At 40.5% G+C, this 19,228-nt stretch overlaps 1 protein-coding gene across 9 annotated transcripts in view; it reads right to left on the reverse strand.

The window, feature by feature from the left end:
• Window positions 1-19,228, reverse strand: part of L3MBTL3 (L3MBTL histone methyl-lysine binding protein 3) — a 121,154-nt gene that overhangs the window by 62,682 nt on the left and 39,244 nt on the right. For all 9 annotated transcript variants that reach the window (XM_005659197.4, XM_003121202.7, XM_021088410.2 and 6 more), the window contains 4 exons: window positions 17,561-17,665; window positions 15,245-15,380; window positions 13,340-13,431; window positions 10,407-10,558 (listed from right to left, as the gene is read on the reverse strand). In XM_005659197.4, coding sequence (XP_005659254.1) covers window positions 10,407-10,558; window positions 13,340-13,431; window positions 15,245-15,380; window positions 17,561-17,665 — 485 coding nt within the window. The remainder of the gene's footprint in view (window positions 1-10,406; window positions 10,559-13,339; window positions 13,432-15,244; window positions 15,381-17,560; window positions 17,666-19,228) is intronic.

A 19,228-nucleotide genomic window follows, 5' to 3' on the forward strand; every position in this document is an offset into this window, starting at 1 on the left:
AGTCAAGATGCTCTCAAATACGGTGACATTGAAGGAAGGGAACAGAGAACTGAGCCACTCAAATATGTAAAGGAAAGCCATTCCATGCAGAGGTGACCACAAGTATGGAAGCTACCTTATGAGGTGGGACTAACAGGGCTACGTCAGGAATGGACGGAGAGAAACAGAGAACAGGAAATAATATTAGGAGGGGCTATTAGGCCAGAGTGAGGTCTTGGAATCTTGCATAAAATGATGTTTACTAGAACATCTTGTGAAATATTTTAGGCAGAGGAGTGGCACAATCTGATTTAGGTTTTACAATTATTTTGACTGCTTTGCAGACAATAAACCACATTTGGGAAGAAGAGAAGAGGCTGTCGGAAGGCTTTTGCAAAAGGTGACCATGGTGGCCTGAACCAGAGTGCTGGTGGTGAAGATAACAAGAAGTGATCATGTTTTAGGTCTATTTTCTCTTTAAAGAATTTTTAAAATTTATTTTGGCTGCAGAGTGCAGCAGCTTGATGTGGGATCTCAGTTCCCAGACCAAGGATCAAGCCCAGGCTGCAACGGTGAAAGCACTGAATCCTAAACACCAGGCCCCCAGAGAACTCCCTACGTCTATATGTTAAAGGAAAAGCCCACAGGATAAGCAGAAGGAGCTTGTTATAGAGTGTGAGTGAAGTGTAGTCCAGGATAGTCTAAGGTTTGGGCGTGGCGGCTCTGTAGATACCATCTTTTGAGATGGAAAGAGAGCAAGCACAGCCTGACCTTTCAAGCAGGAATGAAGAGTTCTATTATTAACATATATTTAACAAACAGGTAAGACGCAGATAATGAGCACAAAAAGTTTGGAGTTCATGGGCAAGGTCAAGGCTAAAATCACACATTTAGGGGTCACTAGCATTTAGGATTTTAAGCCATGAGCAGAAATGAACGAACACAGAGAACAGAACAGGAAGAGGCAAAGAAATCCCAGAAGGAGTGACTAGTACAGTAAGAGCAAGAAAGAGAGAAGAAATTGATGGAATCAATTGCAGCTATTAGGTCAAAGAAGAGAAGAGACAAGAACGGACCACTAGATTTACCCGTGGCAAGGTTATCAGTATACTTGAAGGAGAGCTGTTTGGCTGGAGTTGGGAATGGGAAAGAGCAGAACCTGAACAGAGCAGGTTTAAGAGAAAATGGAAGGAGATGGCAATAGCTAGCTCAGAAAGTGCATTTCAGGAGTTTTTTAAAAGGAAGCAGAGAAATGAGACATTAGATAGAAAAAGGGAAGTTTTGGGGTTTTTTAAGTTGGGAAATTAGGGGAAGCTGGGGAAGGCATATATGGAAATTTCTGCACATTCAGTTTAGAATGACTTCAAAATAAACAAATTTTTAAAAGCTGAAATAGCACTTCATTTATACAAGAAATATAAGCTAAGCAACTACTGTGACAAGTGCACTGGTCTAGATACTAGGGTTACCAGGGATGTCAAAATAAACCAAAATCCCTTTTCCCTCTTGGGTACTGGCATGAAGAATTCAAAAGAGAGCGATGACCTACGGATGCAGGAGAGAAGAGAACTGACTCGGTGAGAGGGACCAGAATCGTGTGCGAGAGAGCAGGGGTACCTCACCCAGTGTTATGGTTCATTCCCTGGACAGAGAACAGAGAACAACGTGGTGGATGCATGTGGACATCTTCTGACCATGTCTTTTTTTTAAGTGATACAGGAAGCAGGGTTACCAGCTGAGAGGGAAAAGAAGAAAGGGGATGTGAAAGATTGGAGGGGGAAAAAAAAAAGAGGGAGTGAAATTTAGTGGAAGGACAGACAGGGACATGGAGCAGGATCATGGGGTGGGACCAAGAGTCCTTTTGAGGTTAGCGGTCGTGAAAGTGAGGTTCAACCAGTCAGCATGTTGTCTCCAGTTATCCTCAAATGCTCAGGCACAGGAGGGTGAGTAGGCAGAAAGTGAGACTCAACCAGAACTGAGATTTCTGCCAGGCAAACTTCTTTATAAGCAAGTAGAGGCCATAGGAGTAGTTACTGTCATAACTCCTATAGAAGTTTTTACTACAAATCCTACAGTATAGAAGTTACAACTCCAATAAATGTTGGTATAACATTTCCCATCTGTATTCTCAAAGATGGTAGGTATGATAACATTTTTTTAAAAAAAGTCGGAGCCCTATGGCCAAATATTTCAAGAAAATACTACATTTCCCACTTAGAGATTTACAAAATACATCATTAGCATATTCTATACCAGGCATACTTCGCTTTACTGAGCTTTGCAGGTATCACTTTTTTTTTTTTTTTTTTTTTAACAATTGAAGGTTTGCGGCAACCTGTGTGGTCAGAAGATGGTTAGCATTGTTTGGCAATAAAGTTTTTGTTTGGTTGTTTGCTTTTAAGGCTGCACCAGTGGCATGTGGAAGTTCCAGGATAGGGGTTGAATCTAAGCTACAGTTGTGGGCCTACACCACAGCCACAGCAACATGGGATCCAAGCTGCATCTATGACCTATACCATAGCTCACAGCAATGTCAGATTCCTGACCCACTGAGTGAGGCCATGGACCAAACTTGCATCCTCATGGATACTAGTCAGATTTGCTTCCGCTGAGCCACAACGAGAATCCCCAGCAATTAACTATTTTTAATTAAGGTATATAGGTTGCTCCTTTAGACATAACGCCACTGCACACTTAATAGACTACGGTATAGTGTAAACATAACTTTTACATGCACTGGGAGACCATAAAAAAGTTGGTGTGACTCGCTTGATGGCAGTGGTTTGTAACCAAACCCACAATATCTCCGAGGTATGCCTGAATAAACAATCCAGTTTCAAACTGCTTACCCTCGCCCTCCCTAAAGATAATTAACGAGGAAACACTGCTTTGGCAAACGCCTTTGACATCATGGTGACACTAGTGTCCTGCAGAACTCCGTCTGGGACATGTTGGTTCAAAACAAAGGATGCCGAGGGGTAGCATCTTGATCCATTAACCTTGTCTGTCGACTCTATCCTGACCCATCAGGAAATCTCGGCACAACCTTCTAGATGGGAAACTGGAAGGCAGAAAGCCACGAAGACAACAGGGAGTTGGGTTTCAGGGCATATAAAACTCTGACGAGTAGTCAAAAGCAGAGAAGTTTCTAAGAAACTTTTCAAGTCAACCTTTCCAAGTGCACAGCCCTGACCAGTAACACAGGGTGAGCCAACTTAATGCTGATTTTCCTCAAAATCATTTCAGTAGAAGTACCTTGACACATTTAAAGGTTTCTTCCTTTTTTACTCTATTCACTTTTTTCCTACCTACCCTCCCCACACACGATTATTCTGTTTAATCTGTATAGGGTTATAGGTAAGATGTGTATGTCCTTATTTTAGAAATGTGAAAGGAAAACACTGCACAGTAGGTCAAGTTCATAAGGAAACTGGTACATTTCTTACACTACACATTTTCATAAAAGATTTTTTAATACTCAGGGACATTCTGTTACAAGCTGTGGAAGCAAAGCTATGGAGCATGATTTCCAGTTATACTATTCTTTCCCTAGACAATCATTTAGTTATGGATTGTTAGTAATGATGTATTGCCTTTATTTTAGGGAAATTTTTATTTTATTTTAGAGAAAGCTGTTAATTGACATAGGACTCATTAAAAATGAAAAATAAGTATATGGCATTTATTTAATTTTTTCTTCCCAATTTAATACAATTAGTAAGTAATTCTATGTCATGCTCATGCTGATTATAGTAAAAGCATTAGACATTACTAACTCCCTTGATTTTACTGGATTTTCTATAAACCACAAGTAAGGAAAACCTGAAGCTTATATAAGGTTTCGAGATTATTTAAATATTGATTCAAGTCACATTTAAAATAAATGAGGAAGCCATCTCAGTAAAGAAAATAAAAACAGCACTATTTTCATCGAGTTTACTCACACCCCTTCGATAAACACCACTTCGTTCAGAAGTTGGAAGGCTGTGAAATCCTTGTTACGACTGAAACACAAGTCATCTCTTAGTCCCATCTAGTGTTCAAAAGCAGAAATGTAACCAAGAAGAAATACAATGAGGAACAACTAACAGTGAAAAGGTTGGCCCACAGCTGCTCACTGTGCCTTGCCTTTGTTTCTTCTGGGTTTTTATGTATATCATCAAAAAACTTCATTTCAAAAAAAAAAAAAAAATCTTAAAGTCTGCTTCACAAACTGCACAGGTGCAAATTATTCATGAAGGTGATAAGATCCAATCAGACCTAGGCTGGTAGATAATAACAGAAATAATAATTCATGAAAATCCATGTTTGCAGTAGCATGCTAAGTGAACAGACATTAAGAGCCTCATTTTGTTGAAACACTGAAAGGTTAAGTGATTTCGCCAAGCCCTCGGGTTGGAGGGGAAAAAAAAAAAAAAAACAGCGATGCTAGTTCTATTGGTCACAGCCAAAAGCTAAACAAAACTAACACACCCACGCTGGGCTCCCCAGATCCCAGCAGAATCAAGCAAGAACATTTCGAGATGCCTACTTAAGGAAAATATCCAAGTCTTCATTTCAAGCAATGATGGTTTCGATTCTTTGCGGAAATACTGTACACTTGGCTCTCCCGCTCCCTAAACCCAAAGCATGACGCCTGGGTTTAATTCCCAGTGCCCATTTCCTGGCTTCTACTCTGTGCTAACTCTCTGCAGGGCCTCCATCACTCCGTGTTTTACGACCTCATCACACGGAACCGTCTAGTTCTCCTTTTCCTCCCTAATTCGTTTCCAAGCCCATTTCCCATCAGTAGCTGTTTTCAATATTCGTAATGTGCTTCAAGCTTAATACCTGATTTTTCACTAACACGTGACTACTAGGAAAAGATAAAGGAGGTGCCATCTCATTACCCCCGTGTCAATTTTCCTTCATGCCCTCATTTTCTCTAGGCTGAGAGAGGGGAGAGGTCATTTCTTCCCAAGGTTTGCCCCTCCTATGGGAGCTGGTGTCCCAGTCTCATGTCTCCACGGCCCCTCTACAGTGGCTTCCTTCCTTCAAGCCTAAAAACCAAGCTCAAAACCCTCCCTGTGCAAGAAACCCTCCCTGGGGGTTGACCCCCCTCAGGCAATGATGCACTTTTGCCTTCAGGGCCCAACTTTTCTGCTTAATTTCCCTCACATTTTTCTCTTTTTATTTCTAGAACTCTTAATTTTCACAACACCTTATGAGATAAGCACTATTAATTTTGCAAAGGGGGCACCAAAGCTTAGAGGAGTTAAGTCACTTACTGAATACACTGGTTGCCATGCCCCAAACACACCCATTTGTCCCCTGGGCTTACACATAAGCAAGCCCTTTCCTTGGCCAGGAATAGTCCATCCCAACATCTAAGTACTGATTCCTATCATTCTTCATGGTCCAGCTCAAATTCTATGGCCCCAGAAAGATCTCCCCAAGAACCCTCCAGTGAGTCAGTCCATCCATGCATCTGTCTGTGTGCCAACATAAATAGCAAGCAATTGGTTCTAATAATTAAGCACTAACCACCATCTATCCTGCAGTCAAGCCAGGGGTGTTGTGCTTCTCTCATTCCCAGACCCTGAGCCCCTCCAGAGGGCAGTGCAGCAGCACTGCGTAGGTCCCTTTCATCTCTCTAACGCATCACCCCCATCACCGGGTGCTTCTCAAACTTAACGGAGGACGACAGACCTGTTCACTTTGACACTGTTCACTTTGACGCTGTTCACAGAGACGGACAACACAATGCATGCTTTTCAACTTATTTTGGGGAGACACAAAATTACTATTATGCTCAATGCATAAATGTAAAAGAGCCCTATTTCCAAAAACAAACAAACAAGTTTGCAATACCCTTGGAGACCATCAATAAAAGATCCCAGCCCCGTATCTGCTCTAAGTCACAAACTCGATGCTTCTCTTTTCAGAGATCTGTGGGATGCTTTTTCAACCTCCCTCACTGGGACATCGGATGGAAACTCAAAGACGGCTGAGGCAGCAACCTCACTGTACTCAACTGTCACCTAAGTCCTGCTCTCTTCCCTTCCCGGCTCCCAAAGGACAAGGTCACATACACATTACATTTTTATTTATTTATTTATTTATTTATTTATTTATTTGTCTTTTTGTCTTTTTGCCATTTCTTGGGCCGCTCCTGCGGCATATGGAGGTTCCCGGGCTAGGGGTCGAATCAGAGCTGTAGCTGCCAGCCTACGCCAGAGCCACAGCAACGCAGGATCCGAGCCGCGTCTGTGACCTACACCACAGCTCACGGCAACGCCGGAACCTTGACCCACTGAGCAAGGGCAGGGATCGAACCCGCAACCTCATGGTTCCTAGTCGGATTCGTTAACCACTGCGCCACGATGGGAACTCCCACATTACATTTTTAAAGAGCAGGATTCCTTCCCAGGGCCTGAGGGTAAGAGGCCGTGTGCCGCTCTTGGAGGATGGTGGCACCCTCACTGCAGGGTTTTCCTTCTTCCACCTTTAAAGTGCCTTCTAGTTCTACTACTCTGTGATATTTGGGATTAAGTCTCATGATTGAAAAGGGGACAGAATTAAACAGTATCAACTACAATAACAAAAGCACAGAGGAAAGCCAGAGGTAAACTAATTTTTATTCTAATATACATATGCTATTTCCTTTCATTAACAATGGCTTTTCCTGCATAAATTTAAATCTCATACGGCATTCCTTTTTTGAAAGGAAGAAATATTTTATTGCAACTAAACAGGCAGTATCACAAATGTGTGTGTATGTGTGTGCACATGTGCTTTCAAATTCCCACTAAGGTAAAAAAGAGGTAAGATCATTATCCAATTCAAAGGAAAAAAAATCTCATTTCCAAACTATTTTAAATTGGGAAAGGCCATCTAATTTGTAACTTCAATTACAGACCTAAGTAAGTAATCTATACAGATAAAAACCATTCCAAAATTCAAAGATCAAAGAACGTAATATTTATAAAGGCTGGAGAAATTCCAGTGCACTTAAGCAATTTTCAACCTGCCTTAATTGCATATTGAGGAGAACACAATGTATTCTTTTTCTAACAATTAACAAAATATAATTTCATGTCAGTAGTTAGATGTGTAAGCATATCCTCAAAGTATGTACCACTCTAAAAATAATTAGCTTGTGCTTGTAACAGTACAAAATCAGAGATAAAAGAGATCAAATTTTCCTTCACTTTTTCAAAAAAGAACCCAGGATACTTCCTATTTCCTAGGTATTTGGCATCAGAGAAAAATGCGACGAATTCTTCTAGACTTCCCCATTACTTTTTTAAGTAGACTGTTTTTAAAGGAAACATATGTCAAATAAGCGACTTAACCTTTAAAACCCTGTAATACTTATAAGACCACAAAAATAACTGGAATTAACATTTACCCATTTTGTTTAAATCAGGCAAAAGCTTTAAAAAAATATGGAGTTCCCGCTGTGGCTCAGCAGATTCCTGACTAGTATCCACGAGGACGCCAGTTCGATCTTTGGCCTCACTCACTGGGTGGATGATCCAGCATTGCCATGAGCTGTGGAGTAGGTCGCAGACTCGGTTCAGAACTGGTGTTGCTGTGGCTGTGGTATAGGCCAGCAGCTGCAGCTCTAATTCGACCCCTAGCCTAGGAACTTCCATATATTACAGGCGAGGTCCGAGAAAGAAATAAAGAAAAAGAAAAGAAAAAAAAAAAACAAAAACCTACCTAAATGAATCAAAACTTTAAATAAAAACAAAAAGCTCTCAGCGTTTTCCTGTGGCTCAGGAGGTTAAAGATCTGGCGTTGTCACTGCAGCAGCTCAGGTCACTGCTAGGGCACAGGTTCCATCCCTAGCCTGAGAAATTTCATATGCCACAGGTGTGGCCCCCCCCCCCAAAAAAAAAACCCAAATGAAAACAAAAACTCCACCCCCCCAAGCCCCAAAAAGCTTTTATTTCAACAAATTCTAACAAGTGCTTTACGGGATCATTTATTAACAATGGACTGGATCCCAGTCACCATGTTGGTACTGCCATCATCACAGTACATCCAACACAGGAGGGAGGACACGCTGCACTCAGGACAAACATATTACAGTACTTCTAAATCTGCAGTTTTCGCCTCTATTCACTCACTCAAGATACATATGGATCCAATGAAACAAAACTGTCAGTTGGCAGAAAGTATAAAGAAGAGAAAAACATGGTAAGCAATCTGATGAGGATTCAATCAGCAAATCCAGACTGTATGAGACCCAACAGGACAAACAATCTGGTCTCCTCAATAAAAGCTATGAGGGGGGAAAAAAACGATGGAGGAATAGGATTCTATAAACTAAAAGAGATCAAGAGAAACCTCAAAGCCATCATAACAGGTCCACCTTATTTGGACCTAAAATCATCAAAAAGAAGGAGGAGAAGGAAGGGAGGGAGGGAGAGGGGGAGGAAGGAAGAAAACCAAAGCAGTTGGGGAGAATGTTTAAGTATGTCAGTGATATTATGGCATTTATAACTTTATATATTTGAAAAAAAGAATCTTTACCTTTATAAGAGATATATTCACAGATGTAATGCTACAATATCTGAAATTTGCTTCAAAACAAACCTGGAGTTGAGATTTTAGGAGCAGGAAAACAGAGGAAACAAGATGGGGAAAATCTGCTAATTGCTGATAGCATGGAATGGCTGCAGGAGTGTCACTCTATCATTCTAACTTTTGTACACACTTGAAATGGTTTGAGTTTCAAAAAAAAAAAAAAAAAAGTAAATGGATTGCAGGAGCTTCCATCATGGCTCAGCAGTAAAGAACCTGACTAGTATCCATGAGGATGAGGGTCTGATCCCTGGTCTCGCTCAGTGGGTTAAGGATCTGGGGTGGCTGTGGCTGTGGCCAGCAGCTCCAGCTCCGCTTTGACCCCTAGCCTGGGTATTTCCATATGCCAAGAGTATACCCCTAAAACAACAACAACAACAACAACAAATATATATACATTGACTGCAAACTGAATAAAAAGATACCCGACGAGGAAAATTATGCTTTGCAGAAAAAAAGATAGGTAAAACATACTAAAATATTCAAAAGTACTTGACTGTGTGATGTGATCATAGATCTACTTTAAAAAGTTCTGTGAGAGTTCTCTTGTGATGCAGCAGGTTAAGGATCTGACATTATCACTGCAGTGGCTTGGGTTGCTGCTATGACACAGGCTTGATCCCTGGCCCAGGGACTTCCATATGCCATAGGCATGGCCAAAAAAAATCAGTGAAAACTATATGTAACATATAATTTAGATCTTTCAAATTTAGCCTTTTAAAGTCTGAATAACAAATGACTTTCAATGTTCTTCCTTTTTAAAAACAATGCAAGTAAAACCGATGCCTAAGAATCCAATTTGAGAAGTAAAGGAAATTACTGATGGCTCTACTGAATATTTAAACATACACATACTAAAAAGGTCAGCAAACAAGCTTTCCTGAAACTGAGCTACATTTATATAAATTAACATCCACTTGATACCATAACATAGGCCACATTTTATAGATACATCACTTCTCATTGCAAGCATTCTCCAGAAGGAAGTGAACAGTGCAGAAACGCCTTTCACCAGGAGACTGAATTATAGTTTCATCGATAAACATGAATTATATATGGAAAATCATTATTTCAATTGCTTAATCAAAATCTAATGGATTTATTATAATTATTTTGTGATTATATAATTTTATAGTATGTTGTACGTTATATAGTTTAGCCAAAAACCATAAGGATTAAAAACAATATTCCTCAATACATTTGCATTCAGCAATAGTAAATAGTTAAACTTCTACTGGGCATGAAAATACGAAAGGAAGATTAAAATATTTTCCTGAAAACGAGAGAGGTGGCGTTCCTATTGTGGCACAGCAGTCTAAGAACCTGACTAGTAACCATGAGGATGCAAGTTCGATCCCTGACCTCGCTCAGTGGGTTATGGATCCGTGAGTTGTAGCGTAGGCCACAGATGTGGCTTGGATACTATGTTGCTGCAGCTGTGGTGTAGGCTGGCAGCTGCAGCTCCTATTTGGCCCCTAGACTGGGAACCTCCAGACGCTAGGGGTGTGCGCCCCGCCCCCCACAAAAAAAAAGGGAGAGAGAGCAGACACCTCAGATGAGGGGGAAGTGTGAGTCTGTGCGTGCCTACACGTGTGAGCATATGTTGGGAATATGGTGTGAACTGCACTTCCACAGGAGGAAATCAACTAAAATACAAATCACAAAGTGGAATTAAAGGATGTTATTTAGAAATCCATGCCATATGGAACAGGTTAAAAGTTAAAAATCTGAAATGCAAAAGTAGGACAGAACACTGTTATTTTCGTTACAAGCTTTTGCATTATTATTGTTTTTAAACAATGTACTTAAATAAACACTCAATTTAAAAAAGCACACAGCAATGGAAAATGTCTCACCAATAGTCATAGCTCTCATCCCAGTTGTCAAAATGTACCAGGAAACGATTGTCCACCATATCTGTTACCGTAGCAACACAGATGAATGCAGGGTTCTTTTTGTCTACAGCTTCAAGCTTCATTCCAACGCGAAAGCCTGATGGGATCACTGTCTATGAAGCACACAGATTTAATTAGAGATAAGTACACACTTAACAGCAAGGACCTGCACCCTCTCTGCACTTCTGCTGGAAGGCCTGGCCTCCATCAGCTGTATTCACAGAATTTAAAAATCATGTACCAGTTTTACAGCAGGGTTACTTTCCAACAAGCAGCAGTAATAAAAATGCCCTGTTGCTACACCCAATTAACTAGCTGTCTTTTTATTTATTTATTTTTTGTCTTTTGAGGGTCACACTCATGGCACATGGAGGTTTCCAGGCTAGGGGTCGAATCAGAGCTGTAGCTGCTGGCCTATGCCAGAGCCACATCAACACCAGATCCGAGCTGCATCTGCCACGTACACTACAGCTCACTACAATGCTAGATCCTTAACCCACTGAGCAAGGCCAGGGATCAAACCTGCAACCTCATGGTTCTAGCTGGATTCATTTCCACTGCACCATGACAGGAACTCCCCAATTAACTATGTGGACCTCAAAACTGACACACCCACAACCTCATGCAGTTTAATTAATTTTAACATGTGTCTTGGTACCTTAGATGACTATACTAGCTACGTAAGTTTTGTCCACCGTATAGGTTACTTTCGGTTTTTCTTTTCCTTTATTACAGACCTAACAATGAAAATTACTCCACATAAAATATGCACTTCAGTTAAAAATGTGTATGAGTCAGTTCACTCCCACTTCTGACAAGATTCTCTCAAAAGAGTACTCTACTGAAAGTAGGTCATCTGCCTATATGAAAGGCTACAAAGTATTACAACTTCTATTCAACAATACAGATAGTATTCACAATAGCACCAAAAGAACTGGCTGTTAATGCACACAGCCATTCAAAACAGTTTGTAATATAAGGAAATCCAAAGATTATCAGCCATCTGGGACGTGAAACTAAGGCAACAGAAGTTCAATAAGGTTTAGCGCTTGAGGTGCCACAAAATAACATTCATCACAATCTTTCGTGAAAAAAACATCCTAATCTCAGAGAGGTACTTGGATATCGGTTATGTCAATTACGACACACGTCATTTCTGCCCTTCTAAAAAAAATTCTTCTGTCCAAACGGAAGCATACAGTTACTATTCTAATTACTTTAAGCAAAGTAGATGTTAGCTCTCTTTTTCCTATAATCATATAGTTATCATTACAAAAATGTGGACAACCATATATCTGAAGATGTTAGAGATATGTCCTGTCTAAATCAGGCACTAATGTTACACAGACACTGACACTATATATTTAAGCCCTGAAATCACTTATCAGTGTTCTGACCATAAAGACTTGCGTATTCTGAGGTGGGGGACTCTAGAAATAGAAACATTAATTGCCTCTTAGATACCAAACGCAGAGCCCACAATTTAAGTTTTGTCTTAGCAATGCACAGAATTTAAGATGACGGTTCAAGGCAATGAATCAAATCCCTGACTGAACTCATCATGAGAGAACCAGACAAGGATTAAGAAACCTGGAGTAGTGACAGCCAGCAGGCTGCTGAGTTTTCCACCTGGCTGACCTTCCTCCCTTGTCTTCTCAGAGAATGCTGACTGACTAGGTGGTATTTACATTTCAGCAATTAAGCTATCCTCTCAATTAAGATATTTAAAAATAATAACCTGGCTCATTATCTCTATTAATTACCTAAATGCACACACACACCCCTCTTCAGTCCTCTAAGTCAACCTGACTTACGTTCAATTTGATTCGAGAATGTTTCAGCCATTGGACAGATGCCCTTAAAACACCTGGTTAATGTCACTCCCCAAAGAGAGGGTATGTGGGGTAGCTGAGAAGGCTTTTCCTCACTCCTGATACTTATTTGGAAGGAACCCCTAGTGAAACGTGACTGTCTCTCTCCACACTTTCCCTTGCTGTTGCCTGACTATGAATCTGAAAGGAGGAATAGGTCCCACTTTTCAGAGTAAGCCGGCCTACAGAGCACACCGTTTCCCTCTGCTGCCACAGAAGCAAGCTCTGCCCTGTAAGAGGGCAGTCTGTACTGGTCCAGTGCTCCTGGGCATGGGTGATGGAGTGAGAAGGGCCAGTAAGCCTCTTTTACTCTTAGGCTCAGAATCAAGAAGTTCTTATGTCAGTAGATACAGGCCATGCATGCACTCCAACCAGCCTTTATCAGCTATAAAGGTGAGGTTTCGGTTTTTCCACCTGTTTGCTCTCTGATCTGCAATTAGATCAGCACGTGGGCAGGGAAGAGGACTGCAATGTATCAGGCCTCCTCCGAGATGCCCACAGAAGAACACATAACAGAAAGTGGGAAAACAGGGCAAGAAGCAGAAAATACAGACACACCCATACAGACACACCCAGACTTGCTTCTGTTACACTGTAAAACACAGCCAGAAGCTGGAGAGAAGATTTAAGTGATAGCCTCCAGCATGCAGATCTGAATGGGGCTACATTTATCTCATTATGTGAATCCCACCTGAACAGCCCTTCTAAAACCAAGTGATGATAACAATAAAATGTCCCAGTCAATTTAATTTTCTTATGCACCTCAGATGTAAATTATACCTAGGTTCTATACTATGTTGCTGTCTATTATTTAATTTAAAAAGACAGCCATGATCTGGCTGTAAAATAGATACTCATTCGTGATGATTGTTAAGCTAATTTTAAAGTTTAATTACGATAAGAGCACTCTATTTACCAAAGCAATACAATTTATTATAGTTTCTTGTTATCACTTGTAATTTATCAGATGAAGCACTCAAAAGCCACTTCCTGTGAAAGGAAAAGTATTTTGGATGTACTTACTATATTCTGATTTTCAAATAATGACTTGGGAGCAGCCTGAGCTTTGCAAGTCTTGAGATAGGTCTGCCAATTAAATTCTTCTTCTTTATACCCTAGGGTAAGCACATACAAACAGACAGGAAAATATCAAAATATTTCAGTTAGCTTTTCAGTCCTACTTTCATCTGTAATTCCAACATGCCAGAATCAAGTAATCATGTGACTTTCTAAATAGATGATATTAAACTCGCAATCTATAACTATGGATTTTTACACATAGTGTGTTTCTTTCCAACCAATTGTATTAATTTTTCAATTCTGAATGAATGGTAATGGACAAAAAGAGAAGGGATAAGGAAGCAAATACATATTGTCGTCAGATGCATTTCTTTTTTTTTTTTTTTTTTGGTCTTTTTGCCATTTCTTGGGCCTCTCCCACGGCATATGGAGGTTCCCAGGCTAGGGGTCCAATCGGAGCTGTAGCCACCAGGCTACGCCAGAGCCACAGAAACGTGGGATCTGAGCCGTGTCTGCAACCTATACCACAGCTCACGGCAACGCCAGATCCTTAACCCACTGAGCAAGGCCAGGGATCGAACCCGCAACCTCATGGTTCCTAGTTGGATTCGTTAACCACTGCGCCACGATAGGAACTCCAATCAGTTCTTTTTATTACCAACTATTTCTACCATTATTTAGGTAGAATTCTTCAGCAGTGAGCTGGAGTAGTCAAGTTCTTTGTTTTTCCCTCACCCATTCTATTTAAGAAACAAGTAGAAACAAGTGGGAAGCTGGGGGAGAAAAAAGTAATACAACAGCTAAAATCTGTTTGGTCTATCAGCACAAGAATGACAATTCAAGACGTATGATGAGTAAGCACGTTGGCAAATTACGGTAATGGAAATGTCCTTGACTTAATTTTCTCAATTTCATGTTTAATGTTAGTAAAGCCAACATTTCCTTAACAAAGGAAACTGACTCTTTTATTCTATCTGCTCAAGTGTTCTCTTCTAATTCCATCAAAGTCCAGAAGATGGTGTGAAAAGAACAGCTAATAATTCACCATATATAAGGGACCAATTTACACAATGGCTTAGAGATTTTCTTTTTCATCCTTATCTTTTCTGTTTTTTTGTTCATTCTTTGAGTTATCTGAAAATATCATTCTGCTATTAATTTTTCACTTAAAGAATAGTTTGTCCATTAAAACCCAATAACCCCAAGACGGGCCAAAAACATCAAACCAGTAACCTAGTTCTTTGACATCAAGCAAACGATACTGAAGGGAATAGCCAAAAAGGAAGGAAATAAGATATTATTAAATATACTAGGGGTGAACTGAAAAAGACAGTATCTGTTATTCTTAGATCTTTTGTTAACATTAAACAGACAAGATCATTGGCAGACTGTAATATAAAGAATTTAATAATAAAAGAGTAATTGCTATCAGCTCAACCTCCACTTAAACCAATTTCAGTGTTACATTCTCCTTCCCAATCTCTTAAAAAATTAAATATGTATGTTTAACACATAATTTCTCAAGATTTTCTATTTATTGAAATATTAGTAAATACACTTAAATAAACAGGTTAGAACTAATGTTTCAAATCAGTTATTCCATGAATGTCTATCTATGTATGACTGTGTATGAAATGGAAATACGTAGCTTGAATTTGTAGTTAAAATTAAGTATCATGTAAATGTCATATTACATGCAAATAAAAAATGGACATAGTTTATTCTCTTAGGTAGGATTCTATTTTTAAAACTTCTTTCACTTTAATTAATATTTTTCATCATGGACAATAAACCTACATTTGGGCCCACCAGAATAACCATAAAGTCTGAATTCTTAAAAATCTAAATTAAATATAAGAAAATAAGTGTTTTCAGAATGTAAAATGTGAAATTAAAAAGTGGCAATACCTTTCGGAGGATGGAGCTTATGGCCAGTTTTCTCACACCACCCAACTGGGTGGATATCTAGAGCGTCTGCATTTACCCAGAAGTCATAACAATCAGAGTACCCATCAAAGTGCAGCTTTATCCGGTATCCACAAACCTGAAATGGGTAAAGGAGGTTGATTAAGAAACAAAACAAAAAAACAAAAAGCCCAGAATATTTGTGCACATGAACAAAAATAAATTAACATGCACATCAAGTATGATACGGGTTACATTAATCGAAGCATCTTGTTAATAGCCACAAAAACAAGGGAACGAATGACAAAATCTAAAGGCCGAGGCTATCATATTGGGAGCAGCCGAGCTGGGGTGTTCTGGCATCCTACAGGAGCACACAGATCTGGGGAGAAGAGCAGTTCTCCCAAGGATACAGGTCCTCTCTTCACTCCCTTCACTGTACAAGCACAGGCTCCCAAGGAGAGCCGAAAGCCCAGGGTACATGGCTCCAGCAGGGTCCCAGCGCCAACTCAGTGCTGGCGCTCTGTCCTTTATAAAGCTCCAGGCAGCCATATCTAGGACCAAAGCTGGTGTAGACACAGGGAGAGGTTACCACCTTCTCCCCTCCACAGCAGCAGAGTTGGGAGAAAGAAAAAAAAAAAAAAGCCTTCCCAATTCACACTCAGATGAGTCAAGTTCCCTGGGATCCAATGAGAACTCACTCTGCGGAATGCACATCAAAGGCTGAGACCACACACAGCCTAAATGAGGGCCCCACTTGAGGAAGTTCTAAGTTAAAAGGTCACATGGGTTTATGGAGGCTCAGCTGGGTCATGCTTGGCACTGGGCTCTCAGAAGTTCAGCCTCTCAATCTCCTTCCCACTTGCACAGGAGGTGTGCTCAAGGGGAACCACCCACCACACCAGACCACTAACCACTCCAGGGCACCTTGCAGCGAAGTCTGAACAAGAAGCCTAGGATTAGAGCCCAGAGCCAGGGCAACTCACAATCCCAAAGCAATCACGTAGCTATATAGTTGCTGCCATGCAAAGTTCTCTAAGTCATGTTGCTAAAATTCAAGTGGCAGAATAAACTTACAAGGTGGGTCAGTTTATGAGAAAGATTCTGTATATGTGAGTCCATGTGTATATTTATGTATGGATGTTTGGGTTGGCATACATACATGTTATTATACGTGTGCACACATATACATATATGCACATACAAACATACGTATATAAATACACACATGGACACCCTCCCACACAAGTATATGTATTTAAATACACCCATTTGTACACATACATATGCAAATTCACAGTAAAAAAAAGTCTGGAAGGATAGATGTCAGATATCTGACATCTATCAACAGTGATTTATTTAGAGAAATGGGAAAGGAGAGACAAAAAGGGAATGATGGTTTTTTTGTTTTTTGGTTTTTTGCTTTTCAGGGCCACACCCATGGCATATGGAAGTTCCCAGGGTAGGGGGTCAAATCAGAGCTGCAGCTGCCAGCCTACACCGCAGCCATAGCAATGCCAGACCCAAGTCGCATCTGCAACCTTCACAGCAACACTGGATTTTTAACCCACAGAGCAGGGCCAGGGATCCAACCCACATCCTCATGGATACTAGGCAGGTTTGTTACGGCTGAGCCACAACGGGAACTCTGAATTTTTTATATTCTACTTACATATTAGTATTTTTCCAAAGAGAATGCACTGACGTTGTACATGTATAAACTTAAAATGACTCCCCCCAGAGAGGTTAGAGTCCCCACCACAGAGTTGAGTGGCACCCTAGAAGCACAATCTCTCGAGAAGGGTAAGTGGCTGCCCTATGTCGCTACCTAATGGCCAGCCCGTGCCCGTCCCCCAATCCACTCCGTGCCCCTACCCCAATCCATCCCATGCCCCCTACCCCGCCTCCACCCCATGCCAAGGATCTCAGTGGCTATTTCTCTTACAAGCCTTGGAACGAGGTAGACCAGCCGGCCTCACACTCAGTTGTGTCTGGTCAATGCCTAAGAAACAAGCCCCTTTAGTAATCTGTCCCTCCAAACCCTCGAGGTCATACTGCCCAAGTCTTTGCCCCCTTAATCCCCTTCCCTCTGCTCCCCAGAATCTCTCCCTTGCACCTTATGCCCTCAGGAACCCTTTGGTGAACAACCTCCTCTGTCCTCCACCTCCTGCCTCAAAGACACATCTGGCTCTTCCCTCTGAAGCCTTCCTAAGCATCACGCCTGGCATAAAGTAAGCACTCAACAAATGGCACTTTTTCCCAGTATTAAAACTCTATAATCACTACTTTATTTTAAAATAAAGATGAGGCAAAGCTTACCTCGGCCACAGTGAGGACGCAGTACACAGACTGATGCTCAGGGTCCACACCTTCTAACTTCATGCCAACTTTAAACCCATTTTTGTTATATGGAAAAGACTGATACTAAAATGCAAAATGACGGCAGTTTTAGTGAGTGATCACCATTCTTAAACACTATATAATGGCATACACAAACAACTCCGACAAATCCAAAAGGGTCACGGAATCACCCCATGGAAAAAGAGGAAAAGACTCTAAACAAGTGACAAAAAAAGAAATTCAAATGTTACCTGTTTGAAAAGATGTTCAACCTCACTCATAAGAGTCACACAAAGTAAAATTACAATACAATATATTTCACCCATCAGATTGGTAAAGATCAAAAAGTGTGGTAACACTGCACTGGCCAAGTGTCTCTAGGGAAAGAGACAGGCACACACGTCGCAAGTAAGCTATAAACTTGTACAACTGCTAGTAATCTCATGATACTATAAAAAAGAACATTCTCTTTGACTTGGCAATTCTAATCCTAGGAAATTATCGAACAGGGATACCCACACATGTGCAAAATGGGAAGTGTACAAGGTTATTCACTAAAACATGTACTTAGCAGAAGATTCTTGTACATCATACAGTCCATGGATAGATAGAGTATTTCATCTTAGGTCTGTTCCATTCTAAGTTGATTCCTATTGACTGACACATCTATGTGTGTGCCATATGCCTGTGATATATATGATGCATATATATGACATATACATTAATCACAGGAAGCAGCTTACATGATTATGTTAAAAAGAGAATATGGTCTCCCATGTATCAGTATGAAAGACAGATGAAGGGAGTACATGAACTGAGATGGAATAATCTCCAAACTAAGTTAGACCAAAAAGCAAAGTCCAAAACAGTATATGACATACGGTATCCATTTGGTTCAAGACAGGAAAGGGAGGATTCGTGTCTACATATTGCTTACAGGTACACTTAAGTTTCTTAGAGCACTTTCATATTTTGCCTTTTTTTTTTTTTTTTTGCCTAGAAAAGGGCCGCTCCCACAGCATATGGAGGTTCTCAGGCTAGGGGTCTAATTGGAGCTGTAGCTGCCGGCCTACACCACAGCCACAGCAATGCAGGATCTGAGTCGCATCTGCAACCTACACCACAGTTCACAGCAACGCCTGATCCTAAACCCACTGAGCAAGGCCAGGGACCAAACGCGCAACCTCATGGTTCCTAGTCAGATTCGTTTCTGCTGCACCACGACGGGAACTCTGCACTTTCATATTTTGAATCATACGAATGCATTACTGATTCAAGTAATTAGCGATATTTAAACTTTTTTTTTTTAAGGGCAAAACATCCATTCTGAAGAGGACCAAAGCTGCAGAAATTATACAGAATAAGTCATAAGCAACTACTACTATATTTAAATTGAATGTTCTCAATATAGATGCAATCATCTCAACATTTACTGTTCACCACTTAAAAACTGTGTTCATACATATATAACAAAGTATCGATGTTAGGTTTATTACATACTGTGATTAGATATAATTAAATCATATAAACCATACAGTCTATGGGTCCCATCGGGCCCACCACCTGCTTTTGTAAATAAAGTTCTACTGGCATACAGCCCTGTTCACTCATTTCTATATCATCTATGGCTGCTTTCACCACAAGAAC

Source organism: Sus scrofa, chromosome 1, assembly GCF_054392235.1.
Source record: "Sus scrofa isolate SSC_HxYL_T2T_F1_AM1 chromosome 1, Sscrofa_HxYL_maternal_Yorkshire_Landrace_v2.0, whole genome shotgun sequence".
Taxonomy (NCBI): domain Eukaryota; kingdom Metazoa; phylum Chordata; class Mammalia; order Artiodactyla; family Suidae; genus Sus; species Sus scrofa.